This window comes from Hylaeus volcanicus, unplaced genomic scaffold, assembly GCF_026283585.1.
Source record: "Hylaeus volcanicus isolate JK05 unplaced genomic scaffold, UHH_iyHylVolc1.0_haploid 12221, whole genome shotgun sequence".
Taxonomy (NCBI): Eukaryota; Metazoa; Arthropoda; class Insecta; order Hymenoptera; family Colletidae; genus Hylaeus; species Hylaeus volcanicus.
Window position 1 is genome coordinate 674743 of NW_026533163.1, and position 25560 is coordinate 700302.

At 31.5% G+C, this 25560-nt stretch overlaps 9 protein-coding genes and 3 long non-coding RNA genes across 36 annotated transcripts; 5 read left to right on the forward strand and 7 right to left on the reverse strand.

The window, feature by feature from the left end:
* Positions 1-30: 30 nt before the first annotated feature.
* Positions 31-5863, forward strand: LOC128883568 (uncharacterized). Its single transcript, XM_054136094.1, has 3 exons — positions 31-177; positions 222-5072; positions 5185-5863. Exons 1-3 carry the CDS (start codon positions 58-60, stop codon positions 5518-5520), a joined length of 5307 nt encoding a protein of 1768 aa, XP_053992069.1. The 5' UTR covers positions 31-57; the 3' UTR covers positions 5521-5863.
* Positions 5675-6183, reverse strand: LOC128883569 (uncharacterized). 2 transcript variants are annotated; one of them, XR_008459057.1, is made up of 4 exons: positions 6096-6176; positions 5970-6046; positions 5861-5913; positions 5675-5797 (listed from the first exon to the last, which is right to left on the reverse strand). It is a non-coding gene; the product is annotated as an uncharacterized LOC128883569 (long non-coding RNA). The 2 variants fall into 2 exon arrangements; XR_008459058.1 differs by lacking the exon at positions 5970-6046 and having other exon boundaries at positions 6047-6183.
* Positions 6184-6678: 495 nt separating this feature from the next.
* On the reverse strand, positions 6679-9934 carry LOC128883217 (homologous-pairing protein 2 homolog). Of its 9 annotated transcripts, none has more exons than XM_054135329.1 (13): positions 9809-9934; positions 9627-9741; positions 9413-9561; positions 9050-9314; positions 8889-8927; positions 8814-8840; positions 7685-8748; positions 7496-7632; positions 7386-7441; positions 7283-7332; positions 6965-7237; positions 6867-6911; positions 6679-6822 (listed from the first exon to the last, which is right to left on the reverse strand). In XM_054135329.1, exons 7-13 carry the CDS (start codon positions 7865-7867, stop codon positions 6751-6753), a joined length of 816 nt encoding a protein of 271 aa, XP_053991304.1. In that variant the 5' UTR covers positions 7868-8748; positions 8814-8840; positions 8889-8927; positions 9050-9314; positions 9413-9561; positions 9627-9741; positions 9809-9934; the 3' UTR covers positions 6679-6750. The 9 variants fall into 9 exon arrangements, with proteins under 9 accessions (XP_053991304.1, XP_053991300.1, XP_053991306.1 ...); XM_054135325.1 differs by having other exon boundaries at positions 9622-9741; XM_054135331.1 differs by having other exon boundaries at positions 8889-8990; positions 9622-9741.
* Positions 9935-10261: 327 nt separating this feature from the next.
* LOC128883255 (uncharacterized) lies at positions 10262-11978 on the reverse strand. Of its 7 annotated transcripts, none has more exons than XR_008458819.1 (8): positions 11337-11978; positions 11198-11278; positions 11028-11122; positions 10938-10961; positions 10753-10862; positions 10604-10686; positions 10481-10545; positions 10262-10403 (listed from the first exon to the last, which is right to left on the reverse strand). XR_008458819.1 is itself a non-coding variant. In XM_054135433.1 (7 exons), exons 1-7 carry the CDS (start codon positions 11621-11623, stop codon positions 10294-10296), a joined length of 897 nt encoding a protein of 298 aa, XP_053991408.1. In that variant the 5' UTR covers positions 11624-11978; the 3' UTR covers positions 10262-10293. The 7 variants fall into 7 exon arrangements, 2 of the variants coding, with proteins under 2 accessions (XP_053991408.1, XP_053991407.1); XR_008458820.1 differs by having other exon boundaries at positions 11028-11147; XR_008458816.1 differs by having other exon boundaries at positions 10753-10961.
* On the forward strand, positions 10316-11126 carry LOC128883256 (uncharacterized). Its single transcript, XR_008458821.1, has 3 exons — positions 10316-10442; positions 10500-10598; positions 10650-11126. It is a non-coding gene; the product is annotated as an uncharacterized LOC128883256 (long non-coding RNA).
* A 442-nt stretch (positions 11979-12420) lies between the features above and the next one.
* LOC128883159 (uncharacterized) lies at positions 12421-15635 on the forward strand. 8 transcript variants are annotated; one of them, XM_054135223.1, is made up of 13 exons: positions 12424-13004; positions 13052-13165; positions 13228-13269; positions 13327-13380; positions 13435-13634; positions 13692-13903; positions 13979-14026; positions 14075-14449; positions 14600-14851; positions 14904-14983; positions 15035-15107; positions 15170-15241; positions 15313-15626. In XM_054135223.1, the coding sequence occupies exons 1-13, from the start codon at positions 12966-12968 to the stop codon at positions 15381-15383; spliced, it is 1632 nt and encodes a 543-aa protein (XP_053991198.1). In that variant the 5' UTR covers positions 12424-12965; the 3' UTR covers positions 15384-15626. The 8 variants fall into 8 exon arrangements, with proteins under 8 accessions (XP_053991194.1, XP_053991193.1, XP_053991196.1 ...); XM_054135224.1 differs by having other exon boundaries at positions 12425-13004; positions 14015-14026; positions 15313-15625; XM_054135219.1 differs by having other exon boundaries at positions 12421-13004; positions 13692-14449; positions 15313-15410; positions 15467-15635.
* Positions 15636-15790: 155 nt separating this feature from the next.
* Positions 15791-17697, reverse strand: LOC128883160 (uncharacterized). Of its 2 annotated transcripts, XR_008458765.1 has the most exons (5): positions 16742-17697; positions 16475-16659; positions 16166-16371; positions 16050-16106; positions 15791-15997 (listed from the first exon to the last, which is right to left on the reverse strand). It is a non-coding gene; the product is annotated as an uncharacterized LOC128883160 (long non-coding RNA). The 2 variants fall into 2 exon arrangements; XR_008458764.1 differs by having other exon boundaries at positions 16475-17697.
* A 553-nt stretch (positions 17698-18250) lies between these two features.
* LOC128883527 (60S ribosomal protein L10a-2-like) lies at positions 18251-19209 on the forward strand. The gene is made up of 2 exons (XM_054136003.1): positions 18251-18334; positions 18397-19209. The coding sequence occupies exons 1-2, from the start codon at positions 18330-18332 to the stop codon at positions 19043-19045; spliced, it is 654 nt and encodes a 217-aa protein (XP_053991978.1). The 5' UTR covers positions 18251-18329; the 3' UTR covers positions 19046-19209.
* LOC128883528 (uncharacterized) lies at positions 19193-20445 on the reverse strand. The gene is made up of 8 exons (XM_054136004.1): positions 20256-20445; positions 20088-20192; positions 19951-20028; positions 19727-19877; positions 19604-19673; positions 19474-19525; positions 19378-19422; positions 19193-19330 (listed from the first exon to the last, which is right to left on the reverse strand). Exons 1-8 carry the CDS (start codon positions 20301-20303, stop codon positions 19268-19270), a joined length of 612 nt encoding a protein of 203 aa, XP_053991979.1. The 5' UTR covers positions 20304-20445; the 3' UTR covers positions 19193-19267.
* Positions 20397-22074, forward strand: LOC128883526 (uncharacterized). 2 transcript variants are annotated; one of them, XM_054136002.1, is made up of 12 exons: positions 20397-20440; positions 20500-20578; positions 20641-20707; positions 20768-20872; positions 20931-20976; positions 21026-21181; positions 21254-21322; positions 21384-21490; positions 21552-21627; positions 21680-21769; positions 21829-21878; positions 21935-22074. In XM_054136002.1, the coding sequence occupies exons 2-12, from the start codon at positions 20554-20556 to the stop codon at positions 22017-22019; spliced, it is 876 nt and encodes a 291-aa protein (XP_053991977.1). In that variant the 5' UTR covers positions 20397-20440; positions 20500-20553; the 3' UTR covers positions 22020-22074. The 2 variants fall into 2 exon arrangements, with proteins under 2 accessions (XP_053991977.1, XP_053991975.1); XM_054136000.1 differs by having other exon boundaries at positions 20439-20578.
* On the reverse strand, positions 21790-23474 carry LOC128883582 (uncharacterized). The gene is made up of 5 exons (XM_054136107.1): positions 23223-23474; positions 23042-23179; positions 22557-22981; positions 22336-22477; positions 21790-22277 (listed from the first exon to the last, which is right to left on the reverse strand). Exons 1-5 carry the CDS (start codon positions 23472-23474, stop codon positions 22083-22085), a joined length of 1152 nt encoding a protein of 383 aa, XP_053992082.1. The 3' UTR covers positions 21790-22082.
* Positions 23475-23595: 121 nt separating this feature from the next.
* LOC128883583 (uncharacterized) lies at positions 23596-25206 on the reverse strand. The gene is made up of 4 exons (XM_054136109.1): positions 25159-25206; positions 24528-25102; positions 23798-24476; positions 23596-23610 (listed from the first exon to the last, which is right to left on the reverse strand). Exons 1-4 carry the CDS (start codon positions 25204-25206, stop codon positions 23596-23598), a joined length of 1317 nt encoding a protein of 438 aa, XP_053992084.1.
* Between the last annotated feature and the right edge of the window lie 354 nt (positions 25207-25560).

Sequence of the window (25560 nt, forward strand, 5' to 3'; positions counted from 1 at the left end):
CTTTGGTTAAAACATGAAGAGACTATTTGGAAGCTCGCTTCAGAGGATTTACCAAAAATGACGTATAAAAGTCTCGGAGAAAATGAACGGCATCCTGATACGGTGGCGCTTTGGTACATTGCAACAAATCGTCTTTCTATTTTACAAAGTTTATATCGCGTCCACAAACAACCAAAGGTGACAATTATTAATTCAACGTAGTCAACTATATTAATGTTTAGGTTGTCGAATTCTTAAATCATGATTTTTCTGATCAACGGTGGCGAGATGCTGCTAGCAAAAATGCTTATACGTTATTAAAACAAAAACGGTTTTGTCTGGGAGCAAGCTTTTTTCTTTTAGGTGAAGCTTTTGAAGAAGCTTTCAATGTTTGTTTTCGTCAATTAAATGATCCCCAATTAGCGTTATTTCTTTGTCGAGTGATGATGATTCGCTTTAAAAATGATGTAACGAAATTTTCGCTCTTTTCAAACTATTTTAAAAATATAACACTTAATGAATTGTTACCCATGGCTGTGAAATTCCACGATGCATGGTTGCAATCTCAGCTTTTATGGTTGAATGATTATTATGTCGATGCTATTCTTGCTATGCTACCTGAAAAACTACGTCCGTGTCTTCTAATGAAGGAATCAGGCCAAATCTCGTATTCTATTTTAAACAGTGTGTATTCCTCAAATGTTTTGATGCGACCTGATCATCAATGGTATTTTTCTAAAGGAACTACACTGGGACCCTTAGAAGTTATCAAAGATTCTCTAGTTTATCCATTGTTGTTAACAAAACAGACTTTTTTTGCGTCTCTGTATCGGCGGTATCTTTTGAAAAATGTTCATGTGCGTCGTTCACTTGTGACTGTCAAACAAAATTTTCCGAAATCACCACTTCGAAGCTCTATTGCGAGCTGGTCACATGCTGATTTGGATAACTCCAATCCTTATATTGAATTAAACAGTTCGTTAATGTTATGCAAGTCTGAACACGTCATGCCTGAAATTCTCTGCTTTATTGTTGAAGCTATGGAACTTTTTATCTCTCATGTTGAAGTTATTGATCAAATTTTTCAACTTGTCAAAGATTTAAGATACCCATTTTTTACTGATACAAAATTCCCTTGTTCCTTTCATTGGATCAATATGTCTTCCTTTTATCGCATGATGTATGACTCCATTTATTTAACACATCGAGAAATATGGTCAGGCGCGTGTCCTATGTTGAAAAATTGTTCAAACAATACTCAAGTCGATTTAACGCATAATCCATTCATGACTTCTCCTATGTCCTGGTGTGTAAATCATGGTCCTCATTATTTTATTCACTGGTTAGATAAAACCTTTCTTCATGCCTATAAGGATAAAAATTTAATAAAAGAAGAAACGCCAGAAATGACGTCTCCTGTATCTCCTTTCCATAAAATGCAAATAGAAGCAACATCGCGTTCTTCTTCAATTCCCTCTATTCCTTTTGATTTACATAAGAGCTTAAATGATTATTTGAAACGAAACCCTCGGCTTGACGTGATGTTCACATTTAAAAATTTTTCGTTCGAAAATTGTATTAGTTGCATTTTCGGATGGACAAATTCTCTATTTTCACTTCTTTCTGAACTTTTCTCAATACAATTTCATAAAGGCACTTTCCGCTTTGTATCAAATCCTATAAATCAACAGATTTCTTCTCCGTATGCTTTACTTTGTTGTTCTTTTTTAAGTGTCGCATGGTTTCATACTGTCCGGAATTCTCTTCCTATTCATTCTATCACACGATTTCTAGCTCTTTTAACAACCAGTTCAAATATCCTAGCTTGTACTTTATTGTTATTACCCAGCACCACTGAAGCATCACAAAGTCGCACTCTGCATAATGAAACTGTTGGTCAAGAAAAGAAACATACTAATTTCACGATTCGTAACGAAACATGGACAACTCTGCATGCTTTAGTAGATATTGTGAATGACTTTAGTCAATTATCAGTTGAAAATCATTCAACTTTTATTGAAACGACCCATCAATTTTTAGCTACAATGATGTCTTTAATACGATCCAAACCAACATATTTTCATCAGCATACATCCCACACTGCACACCAAGGATCTTTCAAATCTCTTGCTTCTCATAACTTAAGCGTATCTCTTCGCCGTTTACAATTATGGAATGGTTTACAAGATATGCTTTTAATGTTACTGTTTGATTATATATTAGTAATTTTGGAAAAAACAGTTCAAGCAGCAGAAGCTTGTTTCGTAACTTGTTTTCAAACAACAAATCATGATTTCGTTGTTGGTCCTCAAACCAAAACAAGCCACTTATCTTTTTCGAACTGTCAAGACACTTTACAATGTGTTCTTGATATGTTTAAATGCCTTGTTCGTTCATTCCAAAATGTTTTTTTTTGTGAGTATCGTGTTAGTAAAATGACACAGTTCATTTTGTTTGTAACTCTTGAATTTCCGTCATTTATTCCTCGGATGTGGCCGATTTCAAATTCAACGTGTAGCGCATTCACGCCGAGGCCGCCTTTGGAAAATGTTTCAAACAATGCAGAAGAACATTGTTGGTCGACATTATTTAAAGAAACAGCTCTTGTCTCACAACAGGAAATTGACTCTTTTTCTTCTTTATGGTCATGCCTTCAGTGCAGTCCTAAACTTATACTTTCTTTATGCAGGGAACCAATGCATTATCTTCCCGACATTTTCACTGATTTACTTCATGCATCGTTGACTCATTTACCGTTAAATAAGCGCGTTGGTCAAATTCGTGATCCACCATTTTCTTTTACTGTTGATTCCACACAACCTTTATCGTGTTTGTATCATGTACCTACATTAAGCGGAAATTCGTTGTCTATTTGTAATGCGGTACCTGTGGGTTTGTCTGCAGCGATCACAAGTTTAAGTCAAAAATCCTCGTGCAATACTTTATTTATAGCAACAAAAAAGAAAAATACTCTTATAAATTTACCTCGAGCTATTTATTACGAATATGTTAAGTCCACTAACTCACATACATTCGACCAACACAATTTTTCAATAACGCAACCACGCGTACCAGCGTCTCTCAATATACTAAGTCACAACGCTCTGTCCCTTGCAGCTGGTGAAAAACAATCGCATCTCCAAGGAACAAATGAAAAACAATGTACTACCGGTCTTTCTAATGGCAAGACGAAAATCCAATCTAATGGCATAACGTATTTAACTCTTCCTGTTTATGAGCAACAAATAGCTTCTTGGATCGCCCATTCGGCAACATTATATCGTCATAAAAAAATATGTTCACCTATTAATATTGAAGATTCACGTAGAGCCAGTGTAACAGGGCTCTCTGTAAATCAAAACGGTGAAATTCCCAAAAATCATCTTGAGTTATTAAACACAAAATTAACTAATCAATTAAAACTAGGAGTAAAAAGACATCATATGCACGCAAAACAATTAATATTTCATACAAAGGACTCTTGCTCAACTAAAAGTGCAAACCATCCAGTTTTTCCAGTACAGAGAGAAAATTCTCAAGTTAATGACCATTATGGAATAAAATTGTGTACAACGGAAAAACAATTACCATTACCTACAATTTTTTTAACTTTTGAAATGTTTTTATGCGGAATACAAACGTCAGCCACTCATTTATTCAATAAAAATATCATTGAGGAAACAGAGGATATTCTAAATTTTTCTATTACATTTATCAATAATAATTTAACGTCCTATCTTTCAAACTTGTCAGAAGGTGACCATTTAAAAGAAAATTGCATAATACAACATATCATGTCCAAGCGACGAAATTTAAATACACACGCTTCCTATCTTTATCTAACATTTCTAAATAATATTTTATCTAAAATTTATTTAAAAATTTTTAAAAAATTAGAAATCAATTTCTTACACTCATCGTTCACTCCTTATCTAAAAAAAAAATCAAATGCCAATTTTCATGTGTCATTACTTATCAATCATCCTTTCCTTCCTATCGCTGCAGGTGCTATTCTTTTAAGTTTAAAAGAATCTATTACCCATTTTTCAACGGATATTATTCCTATCATTGGGTTATGGAGTTTTTACTCAGGCGAAATTATCGGAACTTTTTCTCTTTCCACTATATCACCACGATTTTTTTCTGCTCCCTCAAGTAAAACTAAAACAAATGAATTTCATACGATTCAAAGCAATGCTCAAGAAAGAGTTGTTCAAATTCACTCTCACTATAAACAAAGACCCCATACTGTCTTCTATCCTTTTCTGTCAAAATTTGACAGCACACAAAACATCCTTAACACAACGCAACTTCCTACATACCAACAAGCTGGACATATCGTATCTTTACAATGGTCTTCTTGCGGAAATTACTTAATTGCAGCCCATATTAAAGGCTGGGTAACACTGTGGAACTTTATCGATCCTAACAAATTCATTACAACCAACGCTACTCCCATGAATGCAACAACTCAAGCTTTATATTCTAATCAGACAAAACCTTCATGTTTACCTCTAAATGATTCTTCTTTTTTTTCTACTGGCATCAAAATTCATAATACTATTTGTCGTTATGCAACTTTACTTAAAAATCCTTCTACATGTGGTGACATTTTAATAACAAGCGGCCGAGGTTTACACAATTCTATTGTTTTGGAAAATAAAGCAATTCTTTCACAAAAAAAAAACTTTTATGATGCTTCTTGTCATGTATCTGAACAAAATCTTGTGTGTGTATGGGAATGGCAACTTGATCATTTAAAAAAAAAGTCTTCTCATTCTCTCCCAAAACTTTGTTTAATAGATAATAACTTTCATCGAAACGATGAACCAACGTGTTTTGTTATATGGTATGCAAGACATCTTATTATTTATGGAACAAAGTTAGGAGGTGTTCGATACCTTAATTTACGACCATGTAGTAAGGTGAGTGATTGGATTATTCCATGTTCTCTAGTCATTCATTCAACTAACGAGAATGAAAAAACCACCCTTGTTACACGTCATGATACTGGACTTTCATCAAAAAGTATTTTGAAAATTTTCCTTCTTGAATCCACACATCGATTAATTACTTGTTATACAGATGCTACCGTAAGTTATCTAGAATAATAGTCATATTCATTAAAACGTCTATTGATGTTTTTGAACATTCAAGACATTTTTTTTTCTTTTTCATTTGTACTATTTCATTTTACTTGTTTAGATCGGAATATGGAATATGGAGCCGTTATGTTCTTTTTACTTTTCTATTACCGGTTCACTACCTCAACTTCAACCACAAAACAAACCATTCATTACACAACTGAAACTTCTTAGCACAAGTGCATCTAAATCTTCTCTAAAATTTAGTAAAAAACTGAATACGCATTCTTCTCATGAAAATTTCAAATCTTCTCATTTCGCCGGTAAAATTGGAACAGTTCTTGCAAGAAGTATTCATGGCTCACGTCATACATTAATTGATGCTCATATGGTTGCAAAACACCATATTTTAACACTGACCGACGATGGAAGCATTATGTTAACACGCCTTTTGTAGATGATCACAAAACGAACTCTTCTACATGATTCCCGCAAATAAATATATTGAACGCTAAAATACATCAAAACCTCAATTAAGCTAGTTTTTTAAAGCATTTTTTTTTTTAACTACATTGAATGTTATGCTTTTCCGGTAAAAAAAAATACTATCACAACAAGTCAGGTACTCGTTGAACAAAACGGGAAGAATTTCGTTGAACTGATTTTTACATTAGCAAAATTCCAAATTAAAAAATAGATTGAAATGAAAGAAAAAAAACGTTCACTTTGTTTTCCTTAAGAATAAAGCATTATTTAAATATCATAAACCAAATATTTTTGTAACAACAGAAACTTACACTGACAATACTTTGAAGATTGTTAAGCATAATTCCAACTATGTTTATTTACTCTACTCCAAACCAAACGCAATTATAACAAAAATCTTACATGAATGAAAACAGTAACCATTAATTATGCGATAAGTCAGCTGCTCTTATATTCTTAAGTCCATGCCAAAAATTCATTGACTAGTAATAACATACCTACAAGTTTCATTTTCTTGTCAACAAGAAAATTTTTTTTTTCACTAACGTTTAATAAAAGTTATCATTTGTTAAAACAGTAGATATAGATTGGGACACAGCGTAACAGTCATTCCGAAATATACCGAGACTCCAAAAAAGGAATGAGATACATCTGCGTATTTTTTTTTCAACTTGAAGGTATTTGTGGAGTATATCATGTAAAAAAAAAATTAATTCCATCTTGTTAATGCCAAACAAAGAAACCATTTATGCTAGTTAGTATCATTGGGAAAACAATTTAGAACAATCAAATCTTTTCGTATAGATTTTATTTTCACTTTGTTCAAATAAGTGAAATTTATTTTAAAGATTTTTTTCTTTCTATACAAAAGTTTTTTCGGGTTTTTAGTTGATTTCTTTAACTACTCTAGAACGTGTTATCTTCTTGGTAAATGTATACCCAGTTCAAAAAATTTACCACCTAATGACACCTTTGACAAAATGATCGTTTGTTGACTTGCTTGTCTTTGATTTGACTTTAATTGTTTTTATTAAATTTTTCATGTGATTACGAATAATATTTTATGTAGCACAGATTCCAAGGAATGATACATTTGTTATTTTTTAATCCAGCGTGCAAGATAATAAGGCAAAAAGGTAACTTAAAAAACAACGACAAAATTTTTTTTCGTTCCTCAAAAATACTTTGTCAATTGTTTTTGTTAGTCCAAAGGCTCAGTAACCATAGGATCAGGGTCTAATTCTAAGTCTAACAATTCAACGGCATCTGATACCTATCAAACAATACGTAAAAACAGATACTGAAACTCTTTCTTACTGATATGTTTAAACACTCGGAGACCACGTCTATAAGTTCATAACACTGTCGTAACACCTTTAGTTTAAAGAAGATTAAAATTTTTATTGTTAAAATACCTTTAACTTGCGTTTTTTACTTTGGCGCAATTCGTTTTCAGCCAACATTTCGAGTTCTTCAATTTCTTCCACCGACAATTGTAATAACTCTTGATCCTCATCGCTCATTTCTTCTCGTTCTTCGTTTAATTGAGCCAATTCTATCATATTTTCATTAACTTCTTTTTCTTCTTTTTCCAAAAGTAGCCCAAGCGAAGCAACATCATAACTACTCCAATAATCTTTACATTCCGATAATTGTGTTTCTAGAGCACTTATTTCGCTTTGTATGCTCTAAGATCATTCATCAAAAACCGTGTGGAAAAAAACAAACGCTACTTTTATATCGTCTTCAACTTTTTGCAAATCCTCAGTACTCACTTCCTTATCTATATTTACAAAAAACTTATCTCACTGTTTCAAACAATAACAAGACCTTCACCTTGATCATTGACATTACGAAAAACTTCCTGATGAATCAAGTATACCTTGGATTTTCTACGAATAATATTAACATTGAAATAAAACAAATCAAAAATCAACTTATTCTACCCGTAATCCTTACAGATTAGAGAAGCAGTATTGTAGTTTTCTTGCATTGAAAGCTCACTCAATATAGCTTCAAGTTGTGCACGGGATATCACTCCATGTAAATTGTCAAATATATTTTGAGAACTGTATGGACGATTCTTATCACATACAACGATATCAGCAAACTTATAATTAAACAAGAGTTTTTACTTGACTTTTCATATAGTCTAATACGATTTGTTTATCTTTTGTTATATCAAAAGTTTTTTTAACAGTCACTTTTTTTTCACTGGAATCAAGGGATTTTGCAGGACATCGTTTTTTGCATTTCACTGGTTTCGGTACGTGAAATTCTGGTGAGGATTCTCTCACATGAGGTGATTCAACAAGCATTGCATATATAAAGTGTTGTAATTGAAGAAAAGAAAAATGTATGTGACGGGAGTTTATCTGTTTTATAATATCCTATATCATTTTTCAATTTGTTTAATAACTGCGTGGTACACAAAACAAATGCTAAGCAAGTTTTTTTTTTTTATCATGTAAAAATTTTAATATTTTTGTATCGAATGTATTGTTTAAAAAATAAAAGTCAAGCACACTACACAAGGCGACAAGAAGCAAAAATTTTTATACATTCATGTCTCTTTAAATTTTGATCTTATATAAAGCGTTTCTTTTTACTTGAAACAAAAAACACACATTTTTTTTTATAAAAAAAGCTTAATACTCGTCTCTGTATAAATTATCGTGTTGCTTTCTTTTTCTTACATTTCTATTCAAATCCTTCAATAGAAGTATAGAAAAAATAACAGATTTCTTTAATATATTTATTAAACGAATCTTTATTCAAAACGTTGTGTTGACGGCGCCTTCTTTCGATTTTTAACTCCTATAAATTTTTTTATTCGCGTCGAAATGTTTACACTGTCACTAAAACTTCATTAAATCCCCGTTATTATAGCGTGTATATGAAACTGAAACTAATTTTAAGATAAAGGTCTGGTTCAAAACAAAGAGATTAAACATTTCTATATATGTTAGAATCTAATTGGGTCATAGATGGTGTTTCTCCGTGCTTCTTTGTTGATGGTTCGTTGTAAGACGTTATGTCTTCTTCTGATGCTGAAAATTGTTCCTCCATAGCGTAGCGTATCATCTCTTCATATTTCTTCCAGTCAATTTTTTCATTAGAAGAAGGGTTAATGGAATCGGTAATGGATGAACGGTTAAGTAAAACATCAATCCACTGACGCAAGAAGGGAAACTGTTCACTTTAAACATAACATCCCATTAAACTCATATACAACAACCTTTTGTTTAAGTTTTTCTAGTTTACCAAAATGCTTCCGCTGTAAATGCAAGCCTAAAAAAAAATTAGATGTTGCGAACTTCTCTAATGTTTGATACATACCGATTAATCCATTTTGGCATCTTTGACTCTAAACCCAACCTATAGTAGTACATCATAAATCATACTTTAATTTTTCAGAGACCAAAAACGCTACTATTAATGCTTCCATGTTCAAAATAAAATTGATATTTTTAGTAATGAAAAATCCATATAAATCTTACTTTGTTAAAACTGCGTTCGTGAAATGATTACAATTACATGTTAATATGTCATACGTAAATTCAGAAAATAGCGATGCACCAAGCTGCTCGCATATGCGAGCCACATTGATAGGCGGAATTTTCACAAGATCAATCGGTACGTATGTAACAAATGGAACATGGTTTATTGATACATAAGCATTTTGTAATGCATCAAAATAACGAGGGATGGGATCCACTCCATATCCTTCCCAAAAATGCCATTCTACATCATCTACAACAAGACCTAAAAAGGTACAACTATTGTATTTAGAGTTCAAAATTTATTTAATGATTTTCATCATTTAACATTGATAAAACTATTTCTTAAATGTCTCACTTAACTCGAATGGTACATTGCAACGCCCACCCGGTATACGGAAACACCGATTTCGCACCATTTTTTTTGAGGGGGCACGTAGTATTTGATAGCCAGTTTGTCTGGATTATAAAATGGCATAGTCTTGTTTACTACCTTATAATCCTCAATCGACCTTTCAAAAAAACAGCACAACGGCGTTAATGTCGTCAAATAACAAATATAAAGTTCTTACTGTACTTTGTGCGTTATTTATTATTTTAGCAAAAGAAGACAAATTATTAAGCGTACTGAATGTAGATGGCTACATACAAAAAGAATTCTTCTATGAAACTTTCCATTTTCATTCAAGCTACTATAACGGTAAAGATAAATGTATGCTACTAACTAGTATTCATTTTTTATATAAATTTATTATTTACCCATCTGCGAAAGAAATCTCATTAAAATTTGAATACAAACGATAGGTTCACATATAAATGACGTCTGCCTGAGTTAGAGTGCTACCACAAAAATAAACAGAAATTTTGGACGGTGTCTGCAAACTCACAATCTTGTGGCCTCGCTTACAAGTGACACTTAAACTCTGTGGTAATTTTTTTTTTAACACACTTTAAATAATCCATTTTAATATGAATATGCTTTTTTAACTTCTTTTTTATACAAAAAAAATAAAAATATATTTTGTACGTTAAAAAAAATATTCTTTTAATAAAATAAATAAAAAGATGGTTTTAAATAAATTGTTTCATATACACATTTCTTTTAAAGAAAAAAAAAATGATAACGTTAGTGAGCGAATCACAACAAATAAATTTCGACAATTTTTGACGCGAACCACATTCTTAAAAAAAGATTTTAATATTAAAGTATTTTGGGGGGATATTTTTAGTTATAAAAAATTATATCAAGACATAGTTGTATCACAATTACTTTTAGGTTTTTTTAAATGCACTTGAACTTTTTTTTTACTAAGAGGAGCATGCGTACACGGGTTTTCATCCTCAAGTAAAGACACTAAACAGACAGAAAAGCATTGTTTAAGTAAATGTTAATGTGAGGAACCCTAAAGAATATAAAAAAACAATTGTTACCACTGTGATAATTGGTTAGGTACCCATCAATAATCATAATCTCACCGGATCCACTATGACAACATCTAATAAAACGGACGAATGTTGAAAAAAAAATTACAAGCCAAAACCTGAAAAGGTAACCTTTCTATTTGAAAGCAAACACGACATCCAATACGTATCCCTTTAGACGGATCGTCACGTAATGCATAAGACGGTTGTGGATCCTATTATTTTATATTGAAAAAAAAACGTAGGTAACGTGGTATTTAGAAAAAAAACGCACAGTTTACCTCAAGAAATGTGTACCATAAATCTAACTGATCCCTTTTAATACACGCGCTAAACATTCCGTCGACTAGCAACGCTACATGTGTATCCCTAATGTGATTAACAACCCCCACTAAAAAAAGATATACAAGAAACATAGACAGAAAGGTTTGATGGTTTTTCATAAAGTTTTCACATCAATGAAAACCTCATTGTCAAGTGCACAACATGCCTATAAAAGAATTTGGAGACGGACGAAAAATTAAACATTTGAGTTCAACTCGAAAAGAAATTATACCAAACTTGTCCGAATGATAGGAAAATCCCAAAGGGTCCGTTTTTACAGATTTAGGAACATAAGCTATCCAAACTCCATTGAATTCGTCTAAAAATCTTATAGGGTTGCATACACAAAATACTAGGCGGCTGCTGCATGCCAGAATCAGTTTAACGACATCTTTAACATACTTTAATAAAAATTGAGCTATATAAGTACAAATGCCTTCCTCAACATTACTCAATTGTCCTGGATGAATTTTAATAATGCCTCTAAACCAAAGAATGAATAAAATACATTAGAATTGAGTTATTATTTCACACAAATCACCGTGCGGTGACTCCAGCGTAAACATTATGTTCTACGTCGGACTCTTTAACTGGAAAAGCATCATTTAACGTAAATAAACTATCTTTCTTCTCGTAATGCTGTAGAGCATTAGGGGAGGGTTGTACAACATTCGTTATAAAGGTGGATAAATTTTCAACAAGGGATTTACATTGGGATTTTTCTGAAGAAAATTTTTTTATATCATTAGCACATTGTCGTGCGATTCTAGCGGCATAATGTTTTGTGATAACTTCATCAGATGTAACCTCCCATTGCGTTTGGGCCATTTATTATGCTTTACACTCCAAACGATCAGACAATTTCCTACTTACTTTCAACTCAGATCAGTCCCAGTCGAACCTGTTTCGATAGCATTACCATTCGCTACAATTCTTTTGTATGTACAAATAATTTTGACATAAAGCGTCGCACACTCCATCATACCATAGTATACATTTCATTTGAAGAGAAGGAAAGAAGATACGGTGGAACAAGTGAAAATTGCCTACATGGGTTTCCGATCACTCAACACGCACTCTTTTTTTTTAATAAAGCCAATCATATTCACATTTTTTTCTTACATAAAAATAAATTATTTCTTTTAACATTTCCATAAAAATTTTCTTTTAAACTGCTTGTGTACTTAAGTTTCATTAAATAAGCAGTCCAAAGTAACACTAGTTTCACACCTATTTTTTTAGCCGTCAAGCAATCCGGATTACTATACTTTTAAAATTTAAAACAAAAATTTTTTCTGTGTTGCCGGATAAATAAATTGAGGGCTTCCGCATCAAACCAGGTCTTCAGCAAACTATTGACTTGCTTGCACATAAACTTTTTTAAAAGTTAAAATTATGTTAAAATTAAAGACTAGTACAATTCGTTGAAACTTAAGAAGAAAGAAAAAATATATTCTAAGCTATAGCATCTGTTTTTTTGATTAAAAAAATTGTTTTTGTTAAATCCACAAAAGAATAAATATTTCGTAACTTTATTATAAGAATTTCGACTGAAGGTACTCATGAAAAAATTAAGATAGCTTTAGTGTGGAAAAATAAGACAACACAGATAATAGTGAATTTGTTCGTCAAAAAAAAAAAAAAAAACTGGTCATTATCACTTTGTATTGTTGTATAGATGCTTTCTAGTGCCACTGAAAAACAACTTTTTTAGAAAATATATTATTATCGTCTATTGTTAGTGTCATTTCACTATGATGGAATAGAAGAAGACGAAATTTAATAGTGTAGCCGGATGTCCATGCTTCGGGACAGATACACCAATAAAAGTTTAATATCTTTTTTAAGTCGCGAATGATTTAACACCGTTATATAGTATAATAATTCATGCTTTTGAGCTTCTTTTATCTTAGGTTTCCGTAAATAATGTATACGCAACAATCTTATTAAGTTTTTTTTCTTTTGCACCCTTTTTTTTTTTCGGAATGACATAATGATTGTGCTAAAAAAACAGTTTTAAAGGATTTATTTTTTCAACAAATTAATTTTTTTAAAAATAATTTTAATGTATAGTGTGTTTTTTGACTAAAAATTCTTAAATTCCTTTCTAATTGATAAATTCAAAGTCTAAGTAGTCGTCTTTCACAAAGTAGCAAGTGTCAAAACGGTCATGTCTTTTCAAGAAGGTTTAGGGAATTCAGAAAACACAGTAATCTTTTTCTATATATATTTTCTCAAACTATTATTTTCATGCAGACAGCGTCACCGACTGAGCCGAACTCGTTTAATGTTGCTTCCCAAAATAACAATTGCCAGCAACTCTTACCTCCATCGTTAGGCTTCATTGAATCGCTTATTTTTGCTACAAAGGTAGATTTGTACTACAGACGATTCTGATCTCAACATGGAGATACATTTTTTTATATAACTAGTTTTATAAAGGCGAAAATGAAAGCAGTTGCTGTGAGTGTGAGGTACTTTGCCATGCAAGGTTTCATTAATAAAAAATTATATGAAATTTTCATAAACAGGGGGGCGGTGAACTTATATGCTGCGATACCTGTGTGAAGGCATTTCATTTTCTTGTAGGAAACTATATTTAATAAAGTTAAAAAGTAAAATAGTTATTAATACCTTAGTGCCTGCCTGTGGAGTATCGGCCTACAGAATTTCAAGAGTCCACAGTTTCAGTTCAATGGTCTTGCCCCATCTGCGTCTATTACTGTAAAAATGATAATTTAGAAAAGAGAAGAGGAATCGTTACTGCGCTACGTCATCCGCTACCTGTCCCATCTAAAGAATGCCCGCTTGATATTTCACGGTTGCAACAATGTTCTTCGTACGTAAACAACATTATTGTACGGTTTTATAATAGCGTTTGAGTTGTATTATTTAGATTAGACCTTTCATTGCAAGGTAACTCTGGGTTCGCTTTTGTGAAAACCCCCAGTAGAACAAATCGGTTGACTCAAAAAACGTCGTTGAGTGACTCTCATTATCATTATTTATTTGAGGATATAAAAAAAGAAAACAAGTCCAATCCTGTCTCACGGTCTCAAGACCCTGTTGTTACACGCATTACAAGACGAACAGCAGCTGCTGCTCTTGGTAAGAAGACAAATGCAGTAACATTTCCAGATCGTAGTACAAGTTTAATACGTGCACGAATGAACGTTGGCCCAGGATACCAAGTTCCCAATATCCCTATTTTTTTTTTAGAACTTCAATCATGTGCGCAAAAAGAAATAACCATGATGCTTTTCGTACTTTTTTTTTTAGTAAATCGGGATTATAGTCGCCTAAGAAAAAACTTCTTTTCAAGACCTTTTTCTTCCACACGTGTCGTTTACTCAAGCTCTCAATGGATTAGTAAAGCTAGTGAATTAGCTTTGTCAACACCGTTTTCTGATTTTGATTATCCTACAACGGAACATTCTTCACATTCTATAAACAATCATGCTTCTTCAACCAAAAATACTGGAGCCTTCAAACGTCTTCCTTTACAAACAAGCTCCTCTTTAGAAAAACAGGAAACTTTAAAAAAACCTTGTATCGATACACAAGAGCAAATTTCAAATCACTGTATAAGTCTTCCAGAACAAATCATTGGAAATTCCACTTTAATGAATCATGAGTTCAGTAATCATGTTCTAGGTAAACAATAAATGACTTTTTCTATTCAACCGGCAGAAACAAAAAGTTTCTTCTTTGTTCTAATTCATTTTATGTCACTGTCGTGTGTAACACTCGTATATGCTGTTTGTGTACGAATTGCTAAACTTTTTGTTTACCATCTTCCCTTAGAGGGGAACAAGAAGGAAACCTATACACATCAGGAAGATATAAACAAGAATATTTTATTAAAATTGAAACCGCCTTTTCGCCAAGAAGATGAACCCAATGAAAATAGTTCTTTAGGAAATCATGTGGTTAATCACAATGAAACAAATAAATTTATTCGTGGTTTAAGTGAAGAAGTTTTTGAAGCTGAACGTCGACTGGATGAATTCATTTTAAAAAGAGATCGTCAAAATTTTATAGATACTCAAGAAAAACGTAAGTTTAAATGGGAAAAGGTAACTTTCATCATTCATGATATATTTTACAGTAGTGGAGTTTTGTCATACACTTAGCGCTAAATGGCCCCCTTGTTTTCATTGGCCGTATTCTTCTGAATATGCTTACAAAGTAATATAACGACTCTACTCCATTATTCTTTTTAGCGTATGTATTTTTAAGATATTGTTTTACACCAACTTTGATACAAAAGAAGCTTTGGATTCTTTTCAAGACTCCTCCTTCAATTTTCAGTGTATGGCTTTTCTTATGTAGCATTACTTGTTAAGATTTGGAATTCTATGTTTTAAATTGTAGCTGTATGTGATCCTCCAATCCGCCCTTATTTCAATAAATGGAAACCTAAAGATAAACGTAGCTTTTTCCCATGTAATGTTATACACTGTTTAATCAAAATTCATTTCTAAGATGCAATTGTGTATATTTGTTAATTACTGAAGCAACTCCTTTCCCACCACCTCAACACTTGAGCATTTTAAATACTAGCCATTTAACACGTTCTAAGATCTAAAGTTTCTGTAAGGCTTAAAGCTACCGAGTATCTACGTAAATATATTCTCTGTTTTATTAATCTAGTTTTTGTGTGATTTTTAGTGTACAATAACTGCCAATACCAAAACATGGTTGTTATTTTTTTTTTGATATTCTATCTCATTTGACAAAAAACTTACTCAGAGGAAATTGGTGTATGATTAAAAATACTTTGCAACCTTTAAAACCAAATTTATATTAAGCATTTTCGTTTTTTTTTTTTACCATGCAAACAATAGGAATTTCATAATGATGGCGCTTCGCGTCGAAAGTTTTCAATAATAAACAATTTTTTTCAAACAAATTTAATTATTCTTAAAAACAGATTAATTTTTTATAGTTTAAAAAAAACCTCAGTATAAAAAGTTGTGTTTTTTTTTAATATCCTTTCAGGAAATAAAACTGAATTTTTTCGAATTGTAGAAAAAAACATAATTTTTTTTCAAGTTTTTAAAAGTATTTCTTATATATCCTTTTATTTGCATGATATTTAAAAAGTATAAGTTTTTTTTATTAAACCAAACAATATTTTTTAACGGTTCAACTTTCTGTAGCTTCTTGTATCATATAGCAAATTCATTCCTTACTGAAAATCTAGAAGAAGAACTGACAGAAGAAAAAAAAAGCATTTTTCATTGATACGTACCTCAAGTTTTTTGTTCTTGCATCAATATCTCTTTACGCCGTAATTGTGAATAAGTTCCTGAAAGCACCCAAAAAAGTATTGAAATGTAGATGGTACTCTAAGGAAAATACATTTACTTTTTTACTCTTTTGGGTGAATAACAGTAGCTAGCTTTCATTCAGCTCACTTCCGTAGTTTATCAATGTAAGACGGTAAGTACGCACGCGGGACTCGCCGTTTTTGAAACGATGCTTTCAAATTTATCGTCTTCAATTTATAATCTTAAATCTATGGGTTTAACATGAGAATATTGCGATTTAAGGACCCCTTCAACCTTTGAATTCTTTTGAAAACATTTTTTGAGTGAGAAATATTTAGTATAATGAAAAAGTTGAAATGGTTCAAAATATTTTTACAAATTTTTCACATAAAAAAATAGAATTTACCTTTTTTTTAATTTTCACAAAATAATTTTAAAAAATAGCATCATGAAAAACCTTAACAGTTCTTTTTTCCCATAATCATAAATAAAGATGTTTTAGAAAGTCTGGCTTAGTGATTGTTTGAGACGTTAATTGATGGAGTCAGCACCCGGGACTCAAAAAATGGGAACCTGTCTTCAGATTGGGCCCTAATCAAGGAATGGAATTATCTTAGCAATAGGTTGAAACCGAATCCTACGTATGAATCGCGTAGGCAACGACATAACTCACGTTTCATTCAGTGTTCCAACTTAAAGTAGAGGCTATATGCCGAATTATGAGTTCCAGAAAAGATGCCTCATAATGTAATGGCTTAGTGATTGTTTGTGTACTGGAAGTTTTTGAACTACATATTTTTTATTAGTTTTTTTTAATCACCTTACATGTTGAAGCTTTTTTCTAATTGATCGCTGACAAAGAGAAATTGGGTTTTATCAGGCGAAGCTACTTATTGTTATAGTAAAATTTCGTATAATTTTTCTCTATTTAATTTGATGGATCCTATGGCACACTCTGCAACCTGTTGATAATGAAAGTAAAGAAAAACTAGTATTATGAATGCAATTTTCACTTTTATCAAGCTTTTGATGAACACATCTACTTATTTTTACTTATTATTTTTTATAAATCAAACTGTATCGTATTTTGACGATGACGATTCAAAATACCTCCTTACCTTATGAAAATCATTATTTAAGGGCACTAATGTTTCATGAGCAGCTTATACAGATAATTCGTAATTTTTTTTTATAAGAAAAGGATATTTATTACATAAAGTTTGTTAGTAACTAACGTTTTTGTTTGAACAATAATTTTTTTTTTTTTTAATGAAAAAAAACGTATTGACTTTAGCTGTATGAGAAAATATTTATATCATAATGCGAATAAAAACAATTTTTTGTTTTTTCAAATAAAATTTTTTTTTTTAATATACAATCGGAAAAATTTTCTTTAAACCTTTGTGCTTTTATAACATCATAACATGTTAACGTAGAAGACATAATTGTAAGTTTCGGACGTCTTCATCCCAAAACTATTTTAATTTATTGCTAATCATAAATTTCCTCGGGTATTATGAGCGCGAGTAAAATATTTTTAGACGAAAAAAAAAATCCCTTAAAATTTGTTACGCATTTTTAAAACAAGATGGATAAAAATTGTATCGCGTGGAAATAAAATCCTCTTTTAGGAGTAATACAATATTTCCATAAAATGTACTAAAAAATATTTGATGATAATTGTTTTTTTATTTGAATCTTATAGTATTAAAATAAAAAGATGTAATAATATGATAAATCATCCGAAATGTCTTCTCGCAATAAATGTAATTTAAGCGTTTCTAAAGAAAAATTTTAGTAGATTTAAATACGTTGCTTTACTCAATAAAAGTTAAAACATACTACAAAACAAATAGGTTTTTAATTTTATTTTAGTACTCATTTTATTTTTAAAAATTTCTTAATAGATTATTAGAAAATTAAGAATACAACGCTTCAATTTATATTGTTCAAGCATGAAGCCATTTTCAATTAGAATTAATCTATATGAAACAACTTTTCTAAAAAAAAGACTATTGCTAAAAAAAAACACCCGTGGTTTTAGTTGAATTTAAAAAAAAAAAAAATTATAAAAAAAAAGTAATTCTTAACAGAGTACTCTTATATTTATTTTGTTCTCTGTGTTAGACTTTAAAACTCACTTGCCCCGGATGTTCGGGTCAGTTCAACAAAACATGACATGCAGTTTTAATAATGTAGAGTCATTCTTACAAGGGCTATTGTTTTTTTTTGTATGCGCTAGCGTGTAAGATCCAAATAAAATGAGGTATGTCGTTTGGAACAAATGAACGTTATTTTCTTTTAACAATATCATTTTACTCTCTGCAGCAAAATTGGTGTCGAAAATCTTAATGCTGCGATCGCAGAAATTCGTAAACAAGCCGAGGAGCGTCCACGTAAATTCGTTCAGACTATCGAACTTCAAGTATCCTTGAAGGATTATGATACACAACGAGACAAGCGTTTCGCTGGAACGATTTGCTTGCCACACATTCCTCGTGTTAACATGAAGGTTTGTGTCCTTGGAGATGCAGCTCATTGTGAAGAAGCTGCTGCGAATAACATACCTTTCCTGGATATAGAGGCCTTAAAAAAGTTTAACAAAAATCAAAAATTGGTTAAAAAAATGGCTCGCCAATACGACGCTTTTTTGGCATCCCAATCATTGATGTCACAAATTCCAAAATTACTCGGTCCAGCACTTAACAGAGCGGGAAAATTTCCAACATTGTTGACACATAGTGAGAAATTGGTAGACAAGGTTAATGAAGTCAAATCGAGCATTAAATTTCAACTTAAAAAAGTATTATGTATGGCTTTAGCTATTGGTAATCTCAATATGACAGATCTTGAAATTCGTCAAAATTTAACCTTAGCTATTAACTTCCTTGTCTCTTTATTAAAAAAAAATTGGAATAATGTCCAAACATTACATGTTAAGGCTTGTATGGGACCATCTCAACGAATTTATGGTTAATTGTTTACTCTGTTTCGTATGCTCACACCAGTTGAATAACGTAAAATTTTTTTACTAGTCTTGAATTTTTTTCCGTTGTTGCTGGAAGACACCATTGCTCATTTATATGCTACAACTAGTAGAAAAAAAGCATTAAAGTCAATTACAAAATAAAATTAAAAAAACTAATACACAGTGTATGTTGTTATTTGACTTTGTAAAAAAATTATTGGTTTAATTCTTTTATGAATTGAGCAGGAAGTCAACTGCATCGTGTTCATTCCAATTATGTGTTGTTAAGGATTCCTATAAGTTATTATTGAATTGAAACAATAACACAAAGAGTCTCTTACATAAGCTTGGCTTGGGGAAAACCCCATTTCCGTTAGTTTTCTAACCTGAAAGATACAAAAGCTTCTACATCAAAAGCATTGAAAAAAAATTCCAACCTTCGCATCCTGTGATTCATTGTCAGGGCCCGCAAACATATCAACCCACATCCTGTAAGAAAATGATAAAAATTATTTTACACAAATACTTCTTTTCATAAAAACAAAAAACGCTTTTCATGAAAAGAACCTTGCGGTTTGTAAAAAGGCATTGTAGTCGTTTTTATACATAAAGGCCACTTCATTATCTTGTGGATCATCTGAAAAAAGCTTTATTGAAAAAGAAACAAAACTCATGCCTTTATGTTATGACCTGGTTCAGGTGACGAAAGTAAAGCTTGTATAGAGATTAAAACCGTGCGTATGGTTAACGCTGGACTCCATTCACTTTTTAATATATCCAAACAAATAGCACCCGTTTGACTGGAAATATTGGGATGCCAAATCTTTGTTACAAACTTAATCTAGAACAGACATTTATGAAAAAACAAAAAAGGTAACAATAAAAGATTGATTTTTAGCACAATATGAAAAAACCTCGGGTGGAGCATAAGGGTAATCTGGAGGCAATGTTATATCAAGAACAAAGTATCCATTTTCATAGGGAGTCGCATCCTTGAAAAAATATTTTTATGAAAAAAAAGAAAGCTTCTTGAAAGAAAATCGCCACATACTGCCCCTTTAATATACCCTTTCCATTTGTAAATATTTCCGTCAACCATATTTGCGCCAATTTGCGAGTTCCCTTCATCTACAATTTGGTTAACGTCAAGTAATTCCTTGTTTGGAAATAACACACAACGTTAATATTTTGAATAATGCAAAAAAAAAATTAGAGTTACTCTCTTTAAGCGTTTTAATTCCCGATGATCTTTTGTTAAAGAAGCCATAAGAAAAATTAGATAGAATATTTAATGTTTACTTATATAGAATAGTATATTTTTTTACTTCTGAAAAACTCAACCTACTATCCAAAAACCTTGAAAAGTTTTGCAAGTGTGTTTTATGAAGCTCTTTGTGAAGAAGTGTATGAAAATTGAAATTGTTTACGTTTTTGTTTTTTCATGGCACACGATTCTTGTTTAGGCACAGTGTGGCCGTTTTCTTAAATCAAGAAGAGAAAAAAATTTGCTCATAGCAATGGAAAAGGATTTTCACACTGTCGGTAATATTAAAAGAACTCAAGATTTTTCATTCAGAGTTATTTTATTGTATTTTTTAAATAAGATTTTTTCAAAAAATCAAATTTAGTAATTCCGGGGCAAAAACTGTGTACCATTGAAGGACTTTTAGCGTTAGAAGTTTTTAGTTTGAATCAAAACCAATTACCACTCAAACATGTTGTGGAATGTAGAGGTCCAGGAACCTTTGAAGAAAATGGATTTATTTATGCTTCTATAGCTGGGATTTCTCAAGTTGTTAACAAATTAATTTATATTTCTCCATTGGGACATGGGAGGTTTGTTTTTTAAAGAGAGATGTTAAGTGTTATCAAAAGTTGTACTTGGGTACTTTAGGTATGTTCCAAATGCAAGAGATATAGTTGTTGGTCGTATTGATCAAGTAGTACCGTGTTTTAAATTTTTAAATCTTCACAAGATAATCAAAACAGATATGTAATGATCGCTGGAACGTGGATATTCGTTCGTTTACGAAAGGTCATCTACCATTATCGGCCATAGTCTTACCAAATAACGAGCAAAGAAAACGTAGTTACGAAGATGCATTAGACATGAGAAAATTTTATCAAGAAGGCGATTATGTTGTCGTAAGTACCAAAAGAGCATGTTGTTTTATGTTAAAATAAACATTGGTTCATTGCGGTAATTTTTTTTACTAGCTCGAAGTTCAGAGGGTGTCCCAGGATGGAACGATACATTTGTTGGCTCGAAACGCAGCCTATGGCATTGTAATTTGTTCTTTTTGTCACCTAGTAGTCTTAATAACAACAAATTGTTTTTTTCTTGTAGCTTAAAAACGGATCTGTTATATGTGTTCCACAAGTTTTAGTTCAACGTCAACCTCATCATATGGTCAAACTTGAGTGCGGCGTTTTCACTGTTCTAGGAATGAACGGGTTAGTATTTTTTTACAGTTAGAACAAGAGTAGTGTACCCGCAAACATCCTGTCGTATTAGTATGATATGGGTAGGGTACCCAAATACCTCCCAGGTTGAGTCGTTAAACTATGCATCTGTGACTTCGGACGACGTAGTACGTTGTGAGATTTTTAACAAAAGTTTAATGGATGCATACTGATGTTCAGACTGTTTCAATAGAATCGCGTGAGAAAATTTGTCGAGTGAGAAACAGTATATTAAGCATAGCGGCAACATTTTTATCTATTACTATTGATGTAATTCTTTTTTGGAATAATTTTAACAAAATAAATTTTTTCTTGCTTTTTTTTTCTAGTCTATAAATTTTTTTTATGAACAAAGTCAAGCATTAAATCTTCATGCAAAGTACGTTAAAAATGATTCGTTGAATTAACATTAGTTTGTGATTCATTTTTTTTTAGGCAATTATTAGATATCACAAACGCCTTAGCTTTGAGTGAAGCGTATGCTTCTGTTGCGACCAATGTCAACGTGGTCGCAAAATAATTATTCAAGGTGTTTATATTATGAACTCGGTAAAAAAAAAACTTTAAAACCATTGTCTTTAACTCAATAAGAGTGTGGGGGAGGATATGCATTAAATTGGTGATTCCAGTAGTTTTTGTTCACTGAAGTTTTAACAATAACGTGGTGGTGATGTGTTTCATTAAAAACAGGATCAGTAGCATTTGTTAAATAATTTTTGTGGCATGTGAATGAGTTGCGATGCAAATTTGTGTCGTCAATTTCACTAACCTTTTTTATCTGCAAAAAAGTATACAAATGATTTACAAAACAACGTGGAATCGCAAAAAAAATTTACCGGCTGATGTTGTATGCATTGTTCATATCCCACATAATTTGAATACGATGGTGACGGCATTAAAGTTATATGCTGTGAAGGCTCAAATACTTGTTTTTGAGAGTCTTGACCTTTTAATTGATATCCATTTAAAAGTAAGTCTCTTAACACAAAAAAATGTATAAAATTTTTTAGTTTTGTAAAAAAATATTTTACTACGATAAAATCAAAATAAAACTTACGGAAATTTTTTCTTTAAGCCCTGCAAGGTATTTGTCCTTACACTGCATGTCAAAGGCGAATTGCCAAGTATTTTATACAGTTGATCAATTTGTTGCATAAAAGAAGGACAAAAAAATGATAGATCCGGTAAAAATTGACTCCATAAAGTTAAAGACGCTATTAAATGATAGTAAGGGTAATCCTGTTGATTATTTTGAATAACGCTGTCAAAAGTTATGAAAGCATGATTAGACTGATCGGAGTAAAGTGCGTTTGGAATTTTTGTTAAAATCCAATTGGGTTGATTCCAATCATGTTTATAAATGGTTTCCATTTTCCGTGATGATAACTCATGAATTTTTACGTTCAAAGGACATACAATATAATTAAAAAGACATATTAATTGGGATGTTTTAGGAATGTCACAATTGAAGATATTTTTCAACTGAGACAAATCAACAAGTCAAAAAAAATGAATTGATTTTTTTAACCCATCGTAACGTACTTGATAAAATGCTATAGGATCACCCTCGTCAGTAACCATAACCGTTTCTGGGTCGCGTGAGTCTAAGGAGGAGTAGCCCATGTAGTAAAGAAGTAACATTTTAGTATTAGCACCGTACTTTTTTAGCCAGTAAATTGCCTGAGAGAAAACATATACACCGTACCAATTTTGTTATACATACACCAAAAATAGATTCGTTGGTGACTCCTAAAGACCCTTGTTGCTTTGACGTATTACAAATCATAGTATTTTTTTCCGTTAGTTGAACGTTAAATGTTTTTTCCAAAAATTGTAGGGCTAAAAAAATAGATTCTTTTACATCATAATTTAAGTGATAAACTTTTTCTAGGTTTTTGTAATTACAAAAAATTAAAAGTGCTTTCACCTTTAAATCTAAAAAAAAGAAAACATAAATTTTCATTTTAAGCGACATCCATACTTTTAGATAACAAGACAGATGTGTGGTTTGTTTGCATGAAATTATGAAAATTCGTTTCCATCGCAATTCTAAAAACCAAGCAGTGTTTTAAAAAAAATCACATAGGCAACCTCAGCTACCTTAACGGTTTCTGTAAAAAAAACATTATTTCAAAAAACTTTTGAATAGAGTGTAATATTAAAAAAGTGAATTTTATGACGATAAGTCATAATAAAAAAAAAGATACTGTACGTCAATAAAAAGTAAAGAAACAAGTAAGAGAATGACCGCGCATTCAGACAAAAGAAGATCAAGCATCCGTCGAATCTCACACATACCTGCAGAGGGAGAGAGAGTTTCAACTTGTAAATTAAGAGAGAGTGTAACTCATTTTGAAGAGTCATTGTTTGATGTCTTTGTTTAGAAACTGATGTTTGTAAAAATCGATGACGTTGTACAACCTCGGACGCTTCTTCGAAGGAAAGAATAGGAAATATTAGCATTAAACGCTCAATAGTATCATGAATGTTAGCTGAAAAGTTCAAAGAGTTAGCTGAAGTGCTCAATTCGTGAGGACAAGAAGAATTCTCATTTTTCTCTAATGTCTCATTATCAACGACATCTGAAACGCATGCTTTTTTGATACTAGGGTTTAATTTTGAACTGTCCTCTTTATATTTATGTAAATTTTCAGGATTCTCGGTAACAATTTGGGGTTGAACCAATTTGTTACCGTGTGGCACAGCGCGATGAAAGCCATCATTTAAAAACCTGTTTAAATTGGATGAAATAACTTTATTACGTGAATTCCTTTTCTGTAGTCTATCGATTTTTTTTGTTTGCCACTGTATCGAGGGCTCATTGAGTGGATATTCATATTCTGGAGGTTCTTTTACTTTCATATTAGATTCCGATTCATGTGTAGAAGGCAGTAATTTTTTTGGCGAATTTTCTATAGTATTACATGTTTCCAACAATCGTTGTTTTACATTTTCGACTGAAGGACAATTCATGTTGCTAATAGAGTTCAATGGATATTGTATGTTATCGTATATAGGACATACTGACTCATTGAAAGGACGATTATCAGTTTCCCATTCAGCTTTAAAATCTAACGACAAATCTTTTGTTGCAATTGGTTTGATTTGAAGATAATTCGTTTGAGCAGAAAGTGAAACATCCGGAATAGTGCGTGTTTGACAACATATGGAAAAACGGTGCTTTTGGATATTGCTTTCTTCAGTGCCACTAGCATTTAAGTTTCGAAAGTTCCATTTTTGGGAATCCCCATCTTTTTCATACATATCGTGTGAATAAATTTCATGAATTTCTTTGGTTTCGCTTACATAACGAAAAGTACTTAAAGAATCGAAACATGACTCTTCCGGATATTTTGTTGGTTCTACGGATAAAATAACATGTAAGTAAATTATAGGAAGACCGTTTTTTTCCAAAAGGATCCAATCATCATAAAGGACATTGGTATGCCTCAGTTTACATAGTTCTTCATAACTGTTGGTATCATAAATTTCATGCGGTAACATGGCGTACAAATCTAACGTTCCGTGAGCCAAGCATGTAGTAGTTGAATTGGATTCAAGGTTGTTAAGTTTGAAACATAGTTGTTGATGTTTGATTTTTTTCTGTTCAAAAATCACCCTTTGATATAGTGACATTAGATTAAATTTATATGCATTACCGTCAAGGAAGAACGAAATTCATTCTTTTTCCATTGTGGACTTCGCATTTTTTTAACAACCTCAGTTTGAAAAACTTGATCCCCTAATTGTAGAGAAACATAGAGAAAGCACATACTTCGTGAAACACACTTAATTTTTGTTGTTTCGCTTAAATTTATAACTAGATCCATTTTCACATATAAAATACACTTTTATAGTAAATTATATTAAAAAATAAATAAAACAATCCGATAAAATTAAAATACTAAAATTTAAAAGAATTTTAACAAAAGTGATTGAAAAAAATGTTCCTAGAAAAAAAATATTGAGTTTTATAAAAAATAGTTGTTTAAAACATTTCCCAAACGGCAAACCTTTGCTCGTTTATGCAACGTTAAAGTGAAAACTTGGTAAAGTGAAGA

Excerpts from the sequence above, each read along its gene's own strand:
- LOC128883582 (XM_054136107.1), bottom strand. The coding sequence starts at position 23,474 with ATGTCGCTTAAAATGAAAATTTATGTTTTCTTTTTTTTAGATTTAAAG. Across the intron at positions 22,982-23,041 it reads ATCCTATAGCATTTTATCAA|TTGAAAAATATCTTCAATTG; the intron begins GTACGTTACGAT and ends GATTTGTCTCAG. Across the intron at positions 22,478-22,556 it reads GGCTTAAAGAAAAAATTTCC|AGACTTACTTTTAAATGGAT; the intron begins GTAAGTTTTATT and ends TTTTGTGTTAAG.
- LOC128883255 (XM_054135432.1), bottom strand. The coding sequence starts at position 11,623 with ATGGCCCAAACGCAATGGGAGGTTACATCTGATGAAGTTATCACAAAA. Across the intron at positions 10,687-10,752 it reads TATGGTACACATTTCTTGAG|GATCCACAACCGTCTTATGC; the intron begins GTAAACTGTGCG and ends ATAAAATAATAG. Across the intron at positions 10,546-10,603 it reads GTTTGCTTTCAAATAGAAAG|ATGTTGTCATAGTGGATCCG; the intron begins GTTACCTTTTCA and ends CCGTTTTATTAG.
- LOC128883526 (XM_054136002.1), top strand. The coding sequence starts at position 20,554 with ATGGAAAAGGATTTTCACACTGTCG. Across the intron at positions 21,182-21,253 it reads AAGAAGGCGATTATGTTGTC|CTCGAAGTTCAGAGGGTGTC; the intron begins GTAAGTACCAAA and ends TTTTTTTACTAG. Across the intron at positions 21,770-21,828 it reads TTTTATCTATTACTATTGAT|TCTATAAATTTTTTTTATGA; the intron begins GTAATTCTTTTT and ends TTTTTTTTCTAG.
- LOC128883568 (XM_054136094.1), top strand. The coding sequence starts at position 58 with ATGACGTATAAAAGTCTCGGAGAAAATGAACGGCATCCTGATACGGTG. Across the intron at positions 178-221 it reads GCGTCCACAAACAACCAAAG|GTTGTCGAATTCTTAAATCA; the intron begins GTGACAATTATT and ends ATTAATGTTTAG. Across the intron at positions 5,073-5,184 it reads CTTGTTATACAGATGCTACC|ATCGGAATATGGAATATGGA; the intron begins GTAAGTTATCTA and ends TTACTTGTTTAG.
- LOC128883159 (XM_054135219.1), top strand. The coding sequence starts at position 12,966 with ATGTCTTTTCAAGAAGGTTTAGGGAATTCAGAAAACACA. Across the intron at positions 13,005-13,051 it reads TAGGGAATTCAGAAAACACA|ACAGCGTCACCGACTGAGCC; the intron begins GTAATCTTTTTC and ends ATTTTCATGCAG. Across the intron at positions 13,635-13,691 it reads CGGTTGCAACAATGTTCTTC|ATTAGACCTTTCATTGCAAG; the intron begins GTACGTAAACAA and ends TGTATTATTTAG.
- LOC128883217 (XM_054135329.1), bottom strand. The coding sequence starts at position 7,867 with ATGCTTGTTGAATCACCTCATGTGAGAGAATCCTCACCAGAATTTCAC. Across the intron at positions 7,633-7,684 it reads TAGACTATATGAAAAGTCAA|AATCGTCCATACAGTTCTCA; the intron begins GTAAAAACTCTT and ends GTATGTGATAAG. Across the intron at positions 7,333-7,385 it reads TCGTAATGTCAATGATCAAG|ATAAGGAAGTGAGTACTGAG; the intron begins GTGAAGGTCTTG and ends TTGTAAATATAG.
- LOC128883583 (XM_054136109.1), bottom strand. The coding sequence starts at position 25,206 with ATGCGAAGTCCACAATGGAAAAAGAATGAATTTCGTTCTTCCTTGACG. Across the intron at positions 25,103-25,158 it reads AATTTCGTTCTTCCTTGACG|AAAAAAATCAAACATCAACA; the intron begins GTAATGCATATA and ends ATTTTTGAACAG. Across the intron at positions 24,477-24,527 it reads GATAATCGTCCTTTCAATGA|CAACATGAATTGTCCTTCAG; the intron begins GTCAGTATGTCC and ends GAACTCTATTAG.
- LOC128883528 (XM_054136004.1), bottom strand. The coding sequence starts at position 20,303 with ATGGCTTCTTTAACAAAAGATCATCGGGAATTAAAACGCTTAAAGAGA. Across the intron at positions 20,193-20,255 it reads AATTAAAACGCTTAAAGAGA|GAATTACTTGACGTTAACCA; the intron begins GTAACTCTAATT and ends TTTCCAAACAAG. Across the intron at positions 20,029-20,087 it reads AAGGGTATATTAAAGGGGCA|GATGCGACTCCCTATGAAAA; the intron begins GTATGTGGCGAT and ends TATTTTTTCAAG.